We start from the raw sequence: 18,019 nt of genomic DNA, 5'->3' as shown, positions 1-18,019 counted from the left end.
AGATAAACCCTCTACGGATTACGGCCCCTCAAGTACTGCCATACTTGCTGTCGCTTGTCAAGGCGGGGCTGGCACACACATCCATCAAAATTAATCTGGCGGCTATCGCCTGCTACACCAGTACTCAGGGGCGGTCGTCGCATTGCCTTGTTAAGGAGTTCACAAAAGGACTTTTCCGTTTGTTCCCGCCGGTGAAGACTCCGGCCCCGGTGTGGGAGCTCAATGTGGTGCTGACTAGGCTCATGGGTCCCCCGTTCGAACCTCTGCATTCGGCGCCTCTGAAATTCCTATTGTGGAAGACGGCGTTTCTTGTGGCCTTCACCTCCGCACGACAAGTGGGACGGATCCAGGCCCTCTCCTGTAAGCCTCTGTTTTTCTTTTTGTCCAGCTCTTCATCCGTGGAGGAGTGGTACAGGTTCCCCCCCCGCCCCTCCCCCCTCGAACGTTAGATCTAATATGCGTTCCTGGACAACCGGGTTGAATTTTGTTGCCCAGAGCCAGGCTGTCCTTCTCATGTCCGTGGCAATACAGATGGCACGGCCAGAGGTGTCAATATGGGCCATTGTGAATTTCATGAGATTATGCGCCACCAGCTTGGCCTCAGCTAGCCCCGCCTTAAAGTGAGATTGCCTCTGGGTGGGGAGTTCCGGGAGGAAGTCTGCAATTTCCCGCCATAATCTTTGGTTGACGGCAGCCAGAGGGGTATCTGCATTGGCCTGTCGAAAATGTAAGGACGCGTTGGAATTTCTTGACATACGCCTCCAAGATCTTCTCCGTGCCTAGCAGCGCCGCAGAGGAGGCGGCTGAGGACGACTGAGGCTTGGAGCATAGTGATGCTGCAGCGATCACCGTGGAGTGTGGCTGAGGATGGCCCGAGAGCAAGAGTGTATCCCCCTCCATCTGCCTGTCCTTGTCCAGGCATCGACGACTGGATGGGCTGAGTAGGGTTTGTGCCAGCCCTTCTCTGCCAGGGTGACTACATAGGTCTGCAGAGGAATCCCCGATTTGGCAGAGGTGTGTCATATGAGGACTTCCACCAGAACCGCCTCTGCCGTTGCTCGACCTCGGGTTGGGGGAAGGCCCAGTAACTCCTCGAGCCCAGCACGACATTTGTGGAAGGCCCTGGCTGAGGATGGCGTGTCCGGATCCTACTCCTCCGTATCCTGTGGATCTGGGGGATCCTGTGGAGGAGTAGTTGGCGCCGGAGGCTGGGGTACAGGAACCGTGGCCGGAGGCTGAGGAGGCGGTGGAGGCTGGTACGGAGCCGCCTGAGGAGTCGGCTGGGGAGCCGGAGGAGGTGACTGCTCTGGGACCTGGGGAGCCGGAGGAGGTGTCTGTAGTGACACTAGCATTGCGGGAAGGACTTCCCTGAAGGCGTCCTTGATGATAACCCCCATCCGAGGTGACTTAATGAGGCCGAGGAACCACTCAAAGAAAACCTCTTCACTGGCCGAGGAGGTGCGGACAGAGTAGCGGGGAGCTGCTGGAGCCGCTTGGTACCCTCCCCATGTGGACGCAAAGGAAAGCTGCCCTGCGCAAAAGAGGGGTAGGCTGTAGGCCACGTACCTGGTTGAGGCCAATCCCACCTTGACACTCATTCTTCACCGAATTCCTGGAATGTCGTCAGATGGGTGACTGTCTGGCTCGGCGGCCATTTTGTTGGGCTGCCTGCCACATGCCTGCGACTTGTTGCTCAGCCCGCTGGGTCTGGCCTCGTCAAAGACTCTTGCGTGTGGATCACGAGGCCTACGCTGCTCATCGGACCTAGGCCCGAAAGGTGTGGCACCTTCGACCCGGGGATCTGTAGAGCTGCATTTAGGCGCCTGCTCGGACGTATTGCTGGTATTAGGGTGTAGCCCATCGACCATGGTGGCAGTACAAGGGCGGAGCCCCTCAGGTGAAGACCCAGTAAAATAACCTTCCGGTCCCTCAACACTGTCACCGGGAGGATCCGAGGATCTGTCGGCCTGGAGGCTGGTAGGTACAGCAGCCTCGGTGCACGTGCTGGTAGAAGGAACTCCCGTGCAGGTGAGTCCCTGGGAAGGAGTCTCCCTTACAGGGTGCATTGGAGAATATCGGCCCCGCCATGGGCTTGGGTCCATATTTCATCAAGTTCTTGAGGTCCTCTGGAAGCGACTTCTGGTAGAGCCTGGCTAGTCTGTTCAGCGCTTTCGAGGACAGCGAGCCACACGCTGAACAAGCTTGCCAACCATAGTGTGGGCCAAGGCAATGTAGGCAGAGGGCATGGGGGTCTGAAGATGGGAAGAGCCCGTTCCAGGCTGGAAACCTGCTGAACCATTTAGAAGTCGACATGCACTGGGGAGGACCGCAACGCCTGAGGCCCGAGTACCTGAATGACAAAAAGACAAAAAAGAAGCAAAGAAGTATACACGCATGGAATACATGGCCGGAACCAAACCCAGGAGCGCTGGTGAATTCGGTCTATTCCCGTCGACGCGGAAAAGGGGACTGAGGTGTGGCACCAGAGGGCGGAGTCAGGGCAGCGCATGCTCCCTGGGCCACACCCCCGCGCACCTCTAAATTTAAAGGTAAAGAAGGTTTTTTTCTGGTGAAAAGGGTTCCGTGTCCCGTCCCTTGGAAGGGACGCCCATACAGTATGAAGGAAAGGGGACGAGACTAAACAGTACAAATGTTTATTTTGAAGAAGCATTCCTTGACAGGTCATGAGTAACCAATGCATTTCGGACAACCTTGTGTACTAGTAAAAGTAATAACTACAGTATAGAACTGAAAGACCCTGCAGCCCAGTACAGCAAATACGCAAACAGACTCCCAAGGCATACCTGGGAGCAATATTGTGATATGTACTCTAGTGCCTAGAGTTGAACCAGTGTGTTCAGAATACCGAAACAGAGTTAATATATAATTAAAAGGCGGTGCCAGCATACCCCTTTTCCTAGCAATATTCCAGAACTACCACTAGATGGTAGGATATGCACAGCATATGAATCTAAATAAATACACAAGCCCTAGAAATGGCCATTTCCTATTCTGAACAAGAGGAAGATGGATAACAAAGGCAGTGATACACAGAGAAAGGCATTAGCCAACAAAGGTAGCATATATTTGCTGCCACCAGCGTCTATGGCACACAATAACAAAGGAACAAGTTACTTACATGTAACTGTTGTTCTCCAGCATGGGTCTGGCATGGATTCCCATGCTCATGAATATTCCCCGTCAGGTTGGGAATCGTCAGTAAAGAAAAAATCAGTTTGTTTCATTTCTGAACAGTCTTTCTAATAACTAATTCCTAATAACCAAACACTGAGCTCTTGGTCATTCTGCCCCCAGCCAATGACTGCCTTCCTCTGGCAGCCATCTTCAGATTTGGTAGCACGTAATGTGGCTGTAGGACCAAGAGAACAGCCGCAGAGGGTTAGGGTTAGGGGGGGGTTGCATGTGAATCCATGCCAGACCCATGCTGGAGAACAACAGTTACAGGTAAGTAACTTGTTCCTTCTCCAGCATGGGGTCTGGCATGAATTCACATGCTCATGAATAAAGAATACATAGCAGTACACACATGCACAACCACAGGAGGTGTCAAAGGCTCAAAATAAGCATCTCTTACCTCCTCACCAGGTTCACCTTCAAGCGAACAGGTTGCTCAGCACTGCTTGGCCGACTCTGGACTCCTCCCTGGAATCCATGTCGACGCAGTAGAATCTCGTGAAGATGTGGGTCGACCTCCAAATAGCAGCCCTGCAGATGTCCAGCAGAGGCACACCAGACAGGAACGCCGTAATTGCAGCGATCGCCCTGGTCGGATGAGCTCTCGGACGGCCAGGCAACTGTCGGTTTGCCAACTGGAGACGATGGGTGATGCAGCTGGCTAGCCACCTGGAAATGGAAGCCTGGAGGAGGGCCTTCCCATGGTTCTCAGGACAAAAGTTCACAAAACGTTGAGACGTCTTCCGGAAACCCTTTGTGCGGTCCACGTAGAACTTTAGCGCTCTAGCCACATCCAGCGAGTGCAAAGTCCTTTCTGCTGGCGACAAAGGTGTCGGAAAAAACACAGGTAAAACACCAAGGGCTCGTTTAGATGAAAGTCCGACAGCACCTTAGGCATGAAGGAGGGGTGTGTCCGCAGCACCACCCTTGTGTCGTGAAAAGTTAAGTACGGTGGCTTACAGGAGAGTGTCTGAATCTCTCCCACTCGTCGTGCAGAGGGGATGGCCACGAGGAACGCTGTCTTCCACGACAAAAACTTCAGTGGAACTGTCTGCATAGTTTCGAACGAAGGTCCCATGAGCCTAGTCAGAAACACATTGCGTTCCCACACCAGGGCTGAAGCCTTCACCGGCAGGAATGAGCGGAAGAGTCGCTTGAACTCCTTAACCAGACGATGTGACCACAATGACAAATGTCCCAGAGAACTGGTCTAGCGGGAGATAACCGCCAGATGTAACTTTATAGAAGCATGGGCCAGTCCTGCTTTGGCCAACGACAGATACGGCAGCATCTGCAGAGCTGTGGCTTGTAGAGGGTCGTTCTTCTGTGCACAGCACCAAACTGCCAAACTCTTCCATTTAGCATGTAAGCATTGGCAATGCCCTGGCCTTGGAAAGCACCTCCTTGCAGTCCACTGGAAGGTTGTAACCCCTGAATTCTAATGCTGCAGGAGCCAGGCCTTCAGGTTCAGAGATCCTGGGTCGTGGTGCAGGATTGCACCTCCTTCCCTGGCGAGAAGATCTGTGACCACCGGAAGCTTGACTGGAGGGGCCGCTGACATGTCGAGAAGGTCCGGGTACCATATCTGCCTCGGCCACGCCGGTGCGGAGGAGGATCATCCTGCACTGGGATCATCTGAGTTGATAGACTAGTCGAAGAAGCAATGGAGGGAACGCATACAGAAATGGGCCATCCCAGGGGAATGAGAATGTGTCCCCCATACCACCCACCTGGGGAAACCTACTGGAGAACCTCCGGCACTTGGTGTTCGTCGCTGTCACCAATAGATCGATCTGGGGATTGCCCCATCTGCGGAATAGGCGATCCACTTGGTCCTGGCAAAGCTCCCACTCGTGACAAGAACGCAGCTCCCTGCTGAGAGTGTCTGCAACAGTGTTCTTCACTCCTGCCAGATGAAACAGGATGAGAAACATCCCCTGGGCGACGGCCCAGTGCCACAGTTCCTGCGCTTCTTTGCAGAGTGCTGGGAACTTAATGGCCCCCTGCTTCCTGATGTAAAACATTGTGGTGGTGTTGTCTGTCAAGACCCGCACCGCCTTGCCCTTGAGGGACGGAAGGAAAGACTTGAGGGCCCAAAACACAGCCTGCAGCTCCAACACGTTGATGTGCAACGTTTTCTCCTTCGTTATCCAAAGGCCACTTGCGTGAAGACTTCCGTGTGGGCTCCCCATCCTTCCAGGGAGGTGTCCGTCGTGACAGTCTCCTGGTGCACTGGTGTCTGAATTTCGCACCCCCAGACAGATGCGCACAAACCCCCCCACCACTTTATCGCTCGATGAACTCCAGTAAAGCGAGATCCTGTCTTCGAAGCTTCCCGACACTTGTATCCACTGGGCGTCGAGGAACTCCTACAGCAGACGCATCCGTAGCCTACACAGTCGGATGAGGTAGATGCATGACGACACCATGCCGAGCAGAGACTTGAGAGTCCTCACCGTGGCGACCTTCAGTGCCAACAGGCGTTACACCTTGCCTAATATGGCCGCAATCCTCTCCTCCGATGTAAGATGCCAGGCACAATGTTGTGCTGAGTCGGGATCCCAGAAACAGAGTTTCCTGCGATGGAGTCAAGCTGGACTTTGTATAGTTCATCGAGAACCCCAGATCCGTCAAACGAACGGTCCTCGCTGTGTGATTGACGGCGATATCTTTTGAGCTGGCCAGAATTAGCCAGTCGTCCAGTTAAGGTTAGACATGGATCCCTTGCAGCCGCAGGTGCGCCGGCGCCAGGCATTTGGTGAAAACCCTTGGGGCTGACTACAATCCGGAGGGAAGGGTCTTGAATTGGTAGTGTTACCCTTGAACCACGAAGCATAGGCATTTTTGGTGCCCCTTGTGAATGGGGATGTGAAAGTACGCATCCTCCATGCCCAGCGACGACATGAAGTTCCCCTCCTCTAGCTGACCGAGCATGTGCTGAAGTGTGATCATTCAGAATTTCTGGGACTTGATGCATTTGTTTAAACGACAGAGGTCTAGGATGGGCCTCCAGCCACCGGTCTTTTTTACGAGGAAGTACCGAGAGTACATTCCGGTGACTAAGAGCCTCTTTGTATTAGCTCAATCTCACATTTCCTTAGCATGGCCTGCATCTCCAGCAGCAGCTGGGGGATGTGGTTTTCCTGACGGGCAACCAGTGGTATACGGGACACTTCAGTTGAAATTCCAGGGTGTGTCCGTGGGCGAGAGTGTCCAGCACCCAACGGTCGGTGGAGATTGTCTCCCACACGCCGACGAAGTTCGCCAGCCGGCCTCCTCCGAAGGCCTTGGAACGGCCCCTGTTGGTTTCCTGGGCCAAAGATCGGGAGGGTTGGCTGCAGTAAGTGGAGCCCCCGCAGAAACCATTGGATGAACCTTGGGACTTGCTGCCTGAGGGGACGAAGGGTTGGCCTCCGTTGTTGAAGAGTGCCCAGAGCCAGAGCTGTCTCCCTGTCAGTCTTCATGGCTTGCAAAGACTCATCCACGGCCTTCCCAAACACATTGTCTCGTCGAAGGGCATGTCCAACACCTTCGACTGAACGTCCTGGCAAAAGCTGGTGGCCTTGAGCTAGCCACGACGACTAAGGCAAACGCTGTTGCCTATTTGGCGGAACCCTGCATTGGCGATGTCCGTGGCCACCGTGATGGCGTGGTCAGAAGCCACCTCATCTTCCTGCAGAATCTCCAGCGCCTCTGTCCTTTCATCATCGGGGAGGAAGTCCAGGAGGGGAGCGATCTTGAACCACAGCTCCCAGTCATAGAACGCTACTATGGCGAGAGTGTTGGCAGCCCTGATGATAGTCGCTGCAGAATAGATGACCCATCGTCCCATGGCATCCAACACCTTCCCCTCGCTGTCCGGAGGGGTGGCTGCTCCCGAAGACGAGCCGCCCAAGGACTTCTTGGCCACCGCTGCCACCACTGAGTTGGGCCCACAAGCACTTGGGCGCAGAGTCCGGCACCGTGTACTTCTTTTCCAGGCGATCCCTTTTCGCCGGGCCCGTAGACTGGTACTTCACTCATGATGGACAAGCCCTCGTTCAAGATGTCATCCAGGAGCGGGACCCAGAGGTCTTTCTCTTCGCCTCGCGGCATTGATATAAGAAAACCACCTTCTCCTCCGGGGTGTGTTGAAAAAGTTCCAAAACCCTGGAGATCATTGAACGATATGATATGATAGGTAATTTATAACATGCTTAATACCCAGAGTTTTCTAAGCACGGACCCGGGGATCGAACCTGTGGTGCTACGTGACGTCTTGCTTCCAAGGAGAGCCTGTTGCCCCTGAGCTATCCTCCTGAGACCCCTGAGCTATCCTCCCGAGCCTATCCCATCCGGCAGGGAAGACCTAGACGGTGGAGGCGGGAGGTCCCCCAAATCCACCGTCGTCATCCGTGCCCGTCGTCGCTGTGTCCAGATCTGTCTCATCTCTCAGAGGGGGGAGAGCGCGGCGACGAGGGTGAAGGGGGGGCAAGGAGGTGGAGGTTGAACTCTTCTCTTTTTGGTTGGAAGCTCCCCTGTTGCCCGAGGTGCGGCCAGCGATGCGGGTGGGGCCACTGGAACGATGGGCACCCTTGTCCGTATCTCAGAGGCCAGCATGTGCAGAGCCGAGATAATGTCTACCAAAAGGTCTCTAGGAGGTAGCTGAGGTGTGGTTGGCAGCTGAGGGGGTTGCGGAATAGGTTGCTGGGCCAACGGCTGTGCGCCCAAGCCGTTGCCTTGCTGCTTGTCCTCGACATTGTCCTCACCGTCACCTTCGTCAGCACGCTCGTTGTAGGGCCTGTCCCATACGGTCACCTCCGCCTGGATGGGTTGCAGGCCGGTGAACTCTTCAGAGGAGATATCTGTACTCCGAAAAATATAGTAATACTCTTCCAAAAAAACGATAAACGCAGTAAAAGCTCGACAGCTAAACACGAGACTCCCAAAACATGAACGTGCAGCAATAATCTGAAGATGGCTGCCAGAGGAGGGGCTTAGGTAGAGGGCAGTCATTGGCTGGGGGCAGTATGACCCAGAGCTCAGTGACTGGTTATTAGGAGAAAGACAGTTCAGAAAAGAAACTGATTTTTTCTTTAACGAGGATTCCCAGCCTGACGACAGGGAATATTCATGAGCATGTGAATCCACGCCAGACCCTATTCTGGAGAAAAAGGAGTGCCAAATACTTCAGTATTAAATGGAGGACACTATTCTCCTGTACTAGTTTCCATAGGAGAGGTAGTAGAGCAAAACAAATGTAGAAATGGGGTACAGGGTCTCCCCGTGTTGCTAATCTTAGGGACTGACCAGTACCTGTCCAACATGGCCTTGGCAAGTGGGATGGAAAAAACAACTGACTTGCCAAATAAGTACATACAGTGGTGGTCTTAGCCAAAGGGGTGTCAGATTCATCATGTAAATAGCAAACAAATCCTGACTCAATACACAAAAGAATACGTAAATGTATCACTGTGCGTTATCAGATTGTGGATGCAAGAAATATTTAAAAGCCTTGTTTCTTACCAGCAGCCTACCCAGAAGGCTGAGTAGCAGCTCAGCAGCAGGCCATTCTGGTTTGTTCACTGTTGAGAGAAGATCCTGGACAAAGTTCTCAAAAAGAGGCCTATAATCTTCTTCACCTTGCTTGCTCCCACACCTTGTTAAAAGTAAACAAAACAAAAAATATTCCAAATGAACTTGTTTCTAGAGTGATATTGATAAGTAAATAACATACAGCAAGAGCAAAGACCAATATGCACACAGTACTTGTTCTAGTGATAAAACTTAAAGATCATTGGTTTCTTAGATCATCAACACAGGACTGTTATGATCAAATCACAAAAACAGCAAGCAGACATCAACAGTTAAATATGGTTTAATAAGCTGAATTGGTGGAGAGTGGCCACAGTCTTTTACCCTCCTTGATGAAAATCATCGATGGGCCACTGGATGGTGTTGGAAGTGATGACGTTAACTCGGATTCTGATCTTTTGCGAACCCATGATCATGTATGCAATGTCCTCAGATTGTTTCTTTTTCTGACATGACCGCACAAATTGAATAAGCAGGAGTATATGTTTTCCAGCTGCTCTAAGGTGAGGCTAGGTGGGCACATGTGATTCTGAACCGATACAAGCTGCATACTCCTGCACACTTCCAAAGTAAAAGCAGGCATCAACAAGGTATTTCCCTCAAACTATCCCTACCCCACATGGGCAGGAACGAAGTATCTCCTTGGTTCCTAGGCCCTTAGGCAAGTGAGCATATAGTATACCAGCCGTAGCATAGTTTTGTGCATTTACCTAATAAAATCAACAACAACACCTCTCTTACCATTATCGTTATCTACAGGCCTCTCAGGCATCTCTCATTTTTTGAGGAGCAACTCCTACAGCTTCCTAACAAACTATCAAATATCAATACGCCAGTCGTGCTGATGGGGGACTCTGGGCCAATATGGCTACGGATAAGGTCGCCCGGTCACTGCTTGCCGCACTTAACACTTTTGGGTTCGTCCAACAAGTCAAAGAGTCTACCCACACTGAAGACCATACTCTTGATTGGATTCTACTACATCAGGTTTCCGACTCTACTCCCATCTCTCCATGTCCTTGGTACGATCATTTTCTTCTGACCCTTCTGGTTAATCTCCCGGTATCCCCACCCAGAGTCTATATCCTCCCAAGACAGCTTATCAAGACTAGAACCCTAAAAAACCTCACCACAGAGAAACTATCTCTTGCACTGAGTCTTAAAATGGGTCCTCTTGAAGACCATAAAAGCGCATCGGATTTCGCTGCCCATCTTACGAACACCTTCAGTGCAGTCATGGATGACCTAGTGCCAATCACCACTAAGTGCGTAAAGCCTGAAACCATTGCCCACCATTAGTTCAATGATGATATTCCGACCATGAGACATCTTGGGAGAGCCGCGGAACGTGCTTGGCGGAAACAGCCCTCACCAGCCACTTCAGACTTTTACAAACTGGCAGTGAAGAAGTTCAAGGCAGCTGTGATCCAAGCCAAAACCTCCCATTACAATTCGAGAATCCTACAGGCCAAATCTAACTTCAAGGAAGTATTTGCCATCGTGAGGGACTTTAAAAGAAAACCTTACACCAAAGCAGTACAGCCCAAACATCCAGCCTAGTGTCAAACAATCCATGACACATTTGCTGCCAAAGTTGCTTCCCATCTGCAATTCAGCACTTCTCAATGCCCACACTCATCCTCTTAGGCCCCCTTAAAGGAGCACGGGATCCCTGTCGCATCTATCCACACTTCCAAATCTATTTTCCTTCACCTCATGCACCGTGGCTGAAATTATCCAGATCTTGAATATGATGGCCACTACATGAAAGGTGATTCATATCCCTCAAGGTTCGTGGTCAGTTGCCTAGAAACCTTGGGCCTGTGGGATACAAAACTTCACAACCAGTCATTCCTCGAAGGGAATGTCCCTGTAGACCTTAAAGAAGCCTGGATCACTCCCTTTCTTAAAGAGACACGCTTGATCCCCTTCAGCCAAAAATCTATTGCCTGATTAACAACGTTCCATTGCTCCTCAAGTTCATGGAACGAGTTGCATATTTACAACTAAAGAAATTAATTGAGGAAAATGCCATACTGGGCCTGCGTTAATCCACTTTCTGAGCAGGACAAGGCACAGAGATCGCCATGCTCGACCTTAAGTCCAACCTCTCCTCCATCATCGATCACGGCCACCCAACCCTTCTTATGCTGCTCGACCTCTCTGCCGCTTTCGACCTGGTCAACCATGAACTGCTGGCAACAAGATTGCTAAATTGATAGGTTGTAGAGTACAGCAACACAATTGGTAGTCTCCTTCCTGGCCCCGCACTGCCAGGATTGCCATAGATGACGATTGTTCCTCCCCCACCTCACTTCCCCGTTGGTGTGCCTCAAGGCTCCTCCCTATACCCCACCTTGTTTAATATCTACATTCTTCCTCTCCTTAAGATCATGGATGACCTGGGTGTCCTGTATGACATGCAATACTTACCGTAAAAGCATTTATGATGGTTGCATCTGCTTGGATTCACATGCTGTGCATAGTCCGACATACAGTGGTCACTGCGGAGTATTGCATCTTGTTTTTCGAAAGTCAAAAAGGGGAGGTCGACATAGGCGTGTCTGTAATACTAACCCTATAGTGACGTGTAGTGTACCCAAAATCCCTCACGCGTCGAGGTCCCTCTGTTTGTATTTTTTCTGCCATGAGGGACCCTTATGACTAAATAGTGAGTACAGAAAAGAGAGAAAGTAATAAGACGTCCATGTTCCTTCCATCCAAGCGGGAAGGAAGGGTGGGCGCATGTGAATCTAAGCAGATACAACCATCAGAAATGCTTTTACGGTAAGTAATGCATGTCTTCTGATGTTTGTTAATCTGCTTAGAATCACATGCTGTGCACAGACTAGCAGTAATCGGAGTTGGAGGTAGGTTGCGAGAAGAAACAGTAGAGAAAAGATGTCTTAGTACTGCTTTTCCCACCTGGGAATCAGATCTAGAATGGGCATCCAGACAATAGTGTTTTGTAAAGGTGTGTACAGAACTCCAGGTTTCTGCCTTGCAAATGGACTCAAGGGGAACATTGGAAATGAATGCTATGGATGCCACAGTGCCTCGAGTAGAATGTGCTCTCGGCTTCAAGGGCAGCTCTCTTTTAGCAAGAGTGTAACAAAGTGATGCAATGGACAATCCATCTAGATATAGTGGATTTGGAAACTGCATCTCCTTCTCTTCCTGCCGCCACCGAGACAAAGAACTGACTAGTCTTTCTCAGTGGTCTAGTTCTTTCCATAAAAAACATGACCGCTCTGCGCACATCAATTGTGTGCAGGCTCTTTTCTCCCAAGTTTGATGGGTTTTGAAATAACGTTGGTAGTTCTATAGACTGGTTGACATGGAATTTTGAAATGAACTTCGGTGCAAACCTAGGGTGTGTTCGTAGAACCACCTTATCTTTGTGAACTGTTACAAAGGGATCTAGTTTAGAGAGCGCTTGTAGTTCACTCACTCTCCTAATGGAGGCGATAGCTATCAAGAAAGCAGTTTTAAGAGGGAGATTCTTAAGGGTTGCTTTATGCCTGGGTTCAAAGGGAGAGCCCATTAGCCTGGTTAGTACAACATTCAGGTCCCATCCGGGAGCTGGGTTAGATATAGGAGGGTGAATTACTTTCACTCCCTCCATTGCAGAACACCTAATAACTGGAACTTTCCACCATGACACCTTATGTTGAGACTTGGTTTATGCGGAGAGTGCAGCTAGGTGAACTTTAATAGAATTAAAGACTAATCCTGAATCCAACAAGTGAGTCAGGTATAGAACAATTTGTGTGGGAGAGCAGTCAACGGGGTTGATGCTCTTTGACTTACAGCAGATGACAAACCATTACCACTTGCTAGAGTAGCAGCAACGAGTGTTCGGTTTCCTTGCCTCTCTGAGAATTTCCATGCATCTCTGTGGGAGCTGCAAATGTCCACATTCTATGACCTCAGAAGCCAGGCTGCCAAGTTTAGGGTCTGTGGGCATGGGTGCAGCGTTTGGCCCCTGTCCTGTGACAGCATGTTGTACGGGCAGGGTAGTTTCACCGGAGGACAGTGTGACATCTCCATCAGATGAGCGAACCAGGGTTTGGGGGCCACCAGTATCGTGGTAACTGGTTCCTGGTGCATCTTGTTGAGAAGGGGAGTCGGAGGAAAAGCGTAGACAAATTTTCCTGACCATGTTATCCAGAGACCGTTCCCCTTGGAGCGGTTCTGGGGGTACCTGGAGGTGTAATCTTGGCATTGGGTGTTCTCCAGAGTTGCAAACAGGTCGATCTCTGAGAAGCCCCATTCTGCGAAAACATTGGAGACGATGTCTTCATGTAATCGCCCTTCGTACTCTGCGGGCATAGGGCATGTAGCTTGTTGAGGTAAAGAAGGGCTCTCTTCCTGAGACTCCTATGACTCTTCAAATATATATACTTATTATCATTTCCCACATTTCCTGGGATAGTAGGTGTGACAGGCCTACTACCCAGACTTTGATTATTCAACAATCTTGCAATCAGTTCATTTTTCTTTCCTTTAACAGGGAGATTCCTGACCATACACATTTCTTTCAGTTGATCCACTGTTAAAATGATCAGGGCTCTTCCTGCCTGAAGTTACCCATATCTGGCATGTTACAATTGATTTTTTAGTGGAGCTTAGCCTTGTGAAGGTTTTTAGTTGAACAAAAGTAAAGGTAATTCTTAGTGTAACAACTCTACTATATATCCTCACCGGCTGCCACCACTGTTAGGCAAGGCTTGTATGCAGTACCTTCTGGGAAAACTACAAAACTGATTACAGGAATAGGAAACCCAACCTTTGGAATACGTTTGTACTACACAGTTTTGGTAGCGTGTTGAGCAGCCAGGGTTATCTCAAGAGGGGTCAACGTGAGCTGTAGTGGAGTTACACAGAGATTTACAGTTACAAGTATTCCAATAAATTCTTACACTCAAGGTTTCTTGAATAAACAATTATTAATTTATCAGTCAGAACAAGCCTTCTTCAGAAGGGAGCAATATAATAGTAACACTCAAATACACTTCATGAAATACACAATCTTAGTAGCTCGAAATCAGTAGATACCCTTTTGGGATGGCCCACCAACACTACCTACACCCTCAGGTGACTTCAATTGCTAGGGTGCTGGGGGACATTAATAAAACACTGCTGCATTTAGGACCATATAGTAATAAGTCAAAGGAAAAGATTATTTAGCGCAAACAAGAGACAACAAACATTTTTAAGCAGGCAAATACTTTTGGATCCCCTCAAGAAGAGTTATTCAGTACAATATGGTAGGCAAAGTCAATGGGCAAAAAGTCTTATATAGGATGAAGCACTTCTGGTACATTAATGGAAAATGTCTTTGCACAATGTTTTAGAAGTATTTGAAGAAAAGAATAATCAAATGTAGACAAAAGCTGATTACACTTGTAAGTAGTAGAAGGTGCAAGCAACTCTACAGCAAGAGGTAAGTTATCTTAGACTTTGTACAGTACCTTTAAAATGAAGAAAAGATGCAGCAGATGACTTGTTCCTGTGCAGCTCGGCAGATCTCACTTTTCCTGGGCCTCAGTCGTGGGGACAAGAGGGAGGACGTCAGCTCCTCACATCTACCGCAAATAGCAACACTGCAGTTCCTGGCTGTTGGAATGGACTTTCCCTGCTTCTGGGGTCCTGCACTCTGTTGAGGGGGGGGTTATGGCTCGGTCAGTACTGCTTCCTGGGAGTCTGGAGGATCTTCCTGGAGCTCTTGGCCAGCTTAAAAGCAACGCACCCTATCTGGTGTTCCTCTCCCTGGCTATACGGTTTGCAGCAGCAATTCTGTGGAAATTCAACCAGCTCCGAGATGGATGTCCAGGTGGCTTACTTTGGAGTTGATTGGTCCCACCAAATCAAGGGTAGAAGTATTCCTTGCAGGGGCATCTCTGTCGATGCACACTTGGCAAGTAGTCACTGCAGCAGGGCTTCACTGGGCAAACCAACGGTCCACGAGTTAAAGCAGGCGTCCTCTTCAAGCTCTTCTTCGGTTCTTTTGTCCAGTGGTCGACTCTGCCTTCCAAGCCAAAAGACTCGCCTTTTTTTCAGTTCTCTCCCATTCATTCCAGCCTAGCTGTCACTCACCCACAGGGTGGCTGTCCTTGCTGGACAGTGATCCAGCCAATCATCAAAGAGTGCATTTGGGTCTCCTAGGAGACTCAGCACAGGGAGTGTCGGGCACCTCCCTCACTTCCTGCCTACCCCAGACACTCTGGCGCCAGAGGCGGGTGTCACTCCTGATGCACACCAAAGGCGAATGAACAAAGACCAAACCTGGTTTAGTACGCAGAGAAAAACTCTAGAAGGACCCTTCCAAAAAGACATGGGGAAAACAAAGACTGGGGACCATTTTAGCAAGGATGGCTGGACGCCATTTTGAAAAAGATGGCTCCCGCAGTTAACGTTACCCGCGAACGGTTGCGGTAAATGCAAACCTTGGTAGTTCAAATCTAAACCACTGCCACCAGCCAGTCAAATGAGGAAAGGAACAAGTTACTTACCTGTAACTGTTGTTCTCCAGCATGGGTCTGGCATGGATTTGCATGCTCATGAATATTCCCTTTCGTCAGGCTGGGAATCGTCGGTAAAGAAAAAAATCTGTTTCAGTTTAGTTTCTAAACTGTCTTTCTACTAATAACCAATCACTGGTCTCTGGGTCATACTGCCCCAGCCAATGACTGCCATCTACCTAAGCCCCTCCTCTGGCAGCCATCTTCAGATTTGGTAGCACGTAAAGTGGCAGTAGGACCAAGAGAAGAGCGGCAGAGGGGTAGGAGAGAGGGTTTGCATGTGAAAACCGGTAACAAAAAGGGCTCGTTGAGATGGAAGTCTGACGGCACCTTGGGCATGAAGGAGGGGTGCGTCCTCAGCACTACCCTCGTCTCGTGGTATGGAGGCTTACAGGAGAGGGCTTGGATCTCTCCCACTCGTCGTGCGGAGGTGATGGCCACAAGAAACGCTGTCTTCCACGAAAGTAACTTCAACGGTGCCGAGTGTAGCGGCTCAAATGGCGGCCCCATGAGCCTGCTCAGCACCACGTTGAACTCCCGGGCCGGAGCCTTCACCGGCGGGAATGATCAGAACAATCCTTTCATGAACTCCATCACCAGGCGCTGGGACCATAGAGATGAATACCCCGGAGTTCTGGTGTAGCGGGAAGTAGCTGCTAGATGGATGATGGAGGCATGAGCTAGCCCAGCCTTGGCCAGCAACAATAGGTACGGAAGCACTTGAGGGGCCGTAATCTGCAGAGGGTTAATAATCTGTGCAAGGCAAACTCTTCCATTTGTGTCCATAGCACTTGAGTCGAGGATGCCCTGGCCTTTGCAAGCACCTCCTTGCAGTCCGCAGGGATATCGTACCCTCCAAACTGTAGCGCTGCAGGAGCCAGGCCTGCAAGTTCAGCGACCCCGGGTTGTGCTGGAGGATGGTACCCCCCTTCTCTGGCGAGAAGATATGCGTCCATCGGCAGCTTGACCGGGGGGGGACGCCGACATGTCCAGAAGGTCCGGGAACTAGATCTGCCTCGGCCACGCCGGTGCAACGAGATCATCCTGCACCGGGACCGTCAGTTGATTGATGAGTCGCAGCAGCAACGGCAACGGTGGGAATGCATACAGGAATAGGCCGTCCCAGGGGAATGAGAAGGCATCGCCCATGCTCCCTGGCTGGGGAACCCTACTGGCGAACCTCCGGCACTTGGTGGTGTTTGTCCTAACGAATAGGTCGTTCTGGGGATTGCCCCATCGTTGGAATAGAAGATCCACTTGATCCTGCCGCAGTTCCCACTCGTGGCACGAGCGCAGCTCCCTGCTGAGTGAGTCGGCAATGGTGTTCTTTATTCCTGCCAGATGGAAGGGTACCAGAAACATCTCCTGGGCGACGGCCAAGTGCCACAGATCCTGGGCCTCCTTGGATAGGGCTGGGGATCTGGTGCCTCCCCGTTTCCGGATGTAGAACATCGTGGTGGTGGTGTCGGTGAAGATCCTTACCACCTTGCCCTTGAGGGACGGAAGGAACGACCAGTGGGCCCAGAACACGGCTCAGAGCTCCAGGACTTTGATGTGCAGTGACCTCTCCTCCGGGAGCCAAAGGACTCTTGCGTGGAGATCTCCGGTGTGCGCTCCCCATCCCTCCAGGGAGGCGTCCGTCGTCACCGTCTCCTGATGCGCCGGGGTCTGGAAGTCCATGCCCGCCACCAGATGCGCACGGGTGCCCCACCACCGGATTGCTTGGCGGAAGGTCTCGTTGAGCAAGATCCTGTCTTCGAAGGAGCCCACCGCTTGCATCCAACGGGCGTCGAGGAACTCTTGCCGTGGACGCATCTGCAGCCTGCACAGGCACACGAGGTAGTTGCACGAGGACATCATGCCGAGCAGGGACTTGATGGACCTCACCCTGGCAGCTTCCATGGTTGACAGCTGTTGCACCTTGCCCAATATGGCCTTCGTCCTTTCCTCCGACAGAGAAGCCAATCGTGCTACTGTGTAGAGCCTGGCTCCCAGGAACAGGGCGACTTACGAGGCTACCAAGTGGGCTTTCGCAAAGTTGATCGAGAATCCAAGATCTGTGAGCAATTAGACAGTCTTTGCTGTGTGCACGACGGCGAGTTCTCGTGTCTTTGCTTGGATGAGCCAATCGCCCAGGTAGGGGTAGACGTGGATCCCCTGCAGGCGCAGCCGCACCGCCACTGGTGCTAGGCACTTGGTGAACACCCTGGGTGCTGACTTCAATCCGAAGGGAAGGGCCTTGAACTGATAGTGTCGCCCTTGGACCACGAATCGCAGGAACATTCAATGTCCTTTTAGAATGGGGATGTGAAAGTAGGCATCCTCGAAGTCCAGCGACGATAGGAAGCCGCCTTCCTCCAGCTGTCCCAGCACGTGCTGGAGGGGACCATCCGGAACTTCTAGGACTTGATGTACTTGTTTAGACGACGAAGGTCCAGGATGGGTCGCCATCCGCCGGTCTTTTTCCTTACGAGGAAGTAGCGAAAGTATACTCCAGAGCCCCGGAGCCTCTTTGGGACGAGTTTGATGGCTCCCTTTTTTTTTTTTATTTTTTTTTTTAGCATCGCTCGTACCTCCAGTAGCAGTTGAGGGACATGTTTTCCTTCCAGGCCACAGGTGGAATACGGGGGCACTTCATTAGAAATTCCAGAGTGTGCCCGCGGGCCAGGGCATCCAGCACCCAACGGTCAGTAGAGATGGACTCCCACACGCTGACAAACCTCGCC

At 51.0% G+C, this 18,019-nt stretch overlaps 1 protein-coding gene across 6 annotated transcripts in view; it reads right to left on the bottom strand.

The window, feature by feature from the left end:
• Positions 1 to 18,019, bottom strand: part of NIPBL (NIPBL cohesin loading factor) — a 2,053,700-nt gene that overhangs the window by 969,079 nt on the left and 1,066,602 nt on the right. For all 6 annotated transcript variants that reach the window (XM_069627143.1, XM_069627142.1, XM_069627145.1 and 3 more), the window contains one exon: positions 8,701 to 8,833. In XM_069627143.1, the coding sequence (XP_069483244.1) occupies positions 8,701 to 8,833 (133 nt within the window). The remainder of the gene's footprint in view (positions 1 to 8,700; positions 8,834 to 18,019) is intronic.

This window comes from Ambystoma mexicanum, chromosome 6p (assembly GCF_040938575.1).
Source record: "Ambystoma mexicanum isolate Mex_15411 chromosome 6p, UKY_AmexF1_1, whole genome shotgun sequence".
Lineage (NCBI taxonomy): Eukaryota > Metazoa > Chordata > Amphibia > Caudata > Ambystomatidae > Ambystoma > Ambystoma mexicanum.
This window is presented reverse-complemented; position numbering and strand designations above follow the sequence as displayed.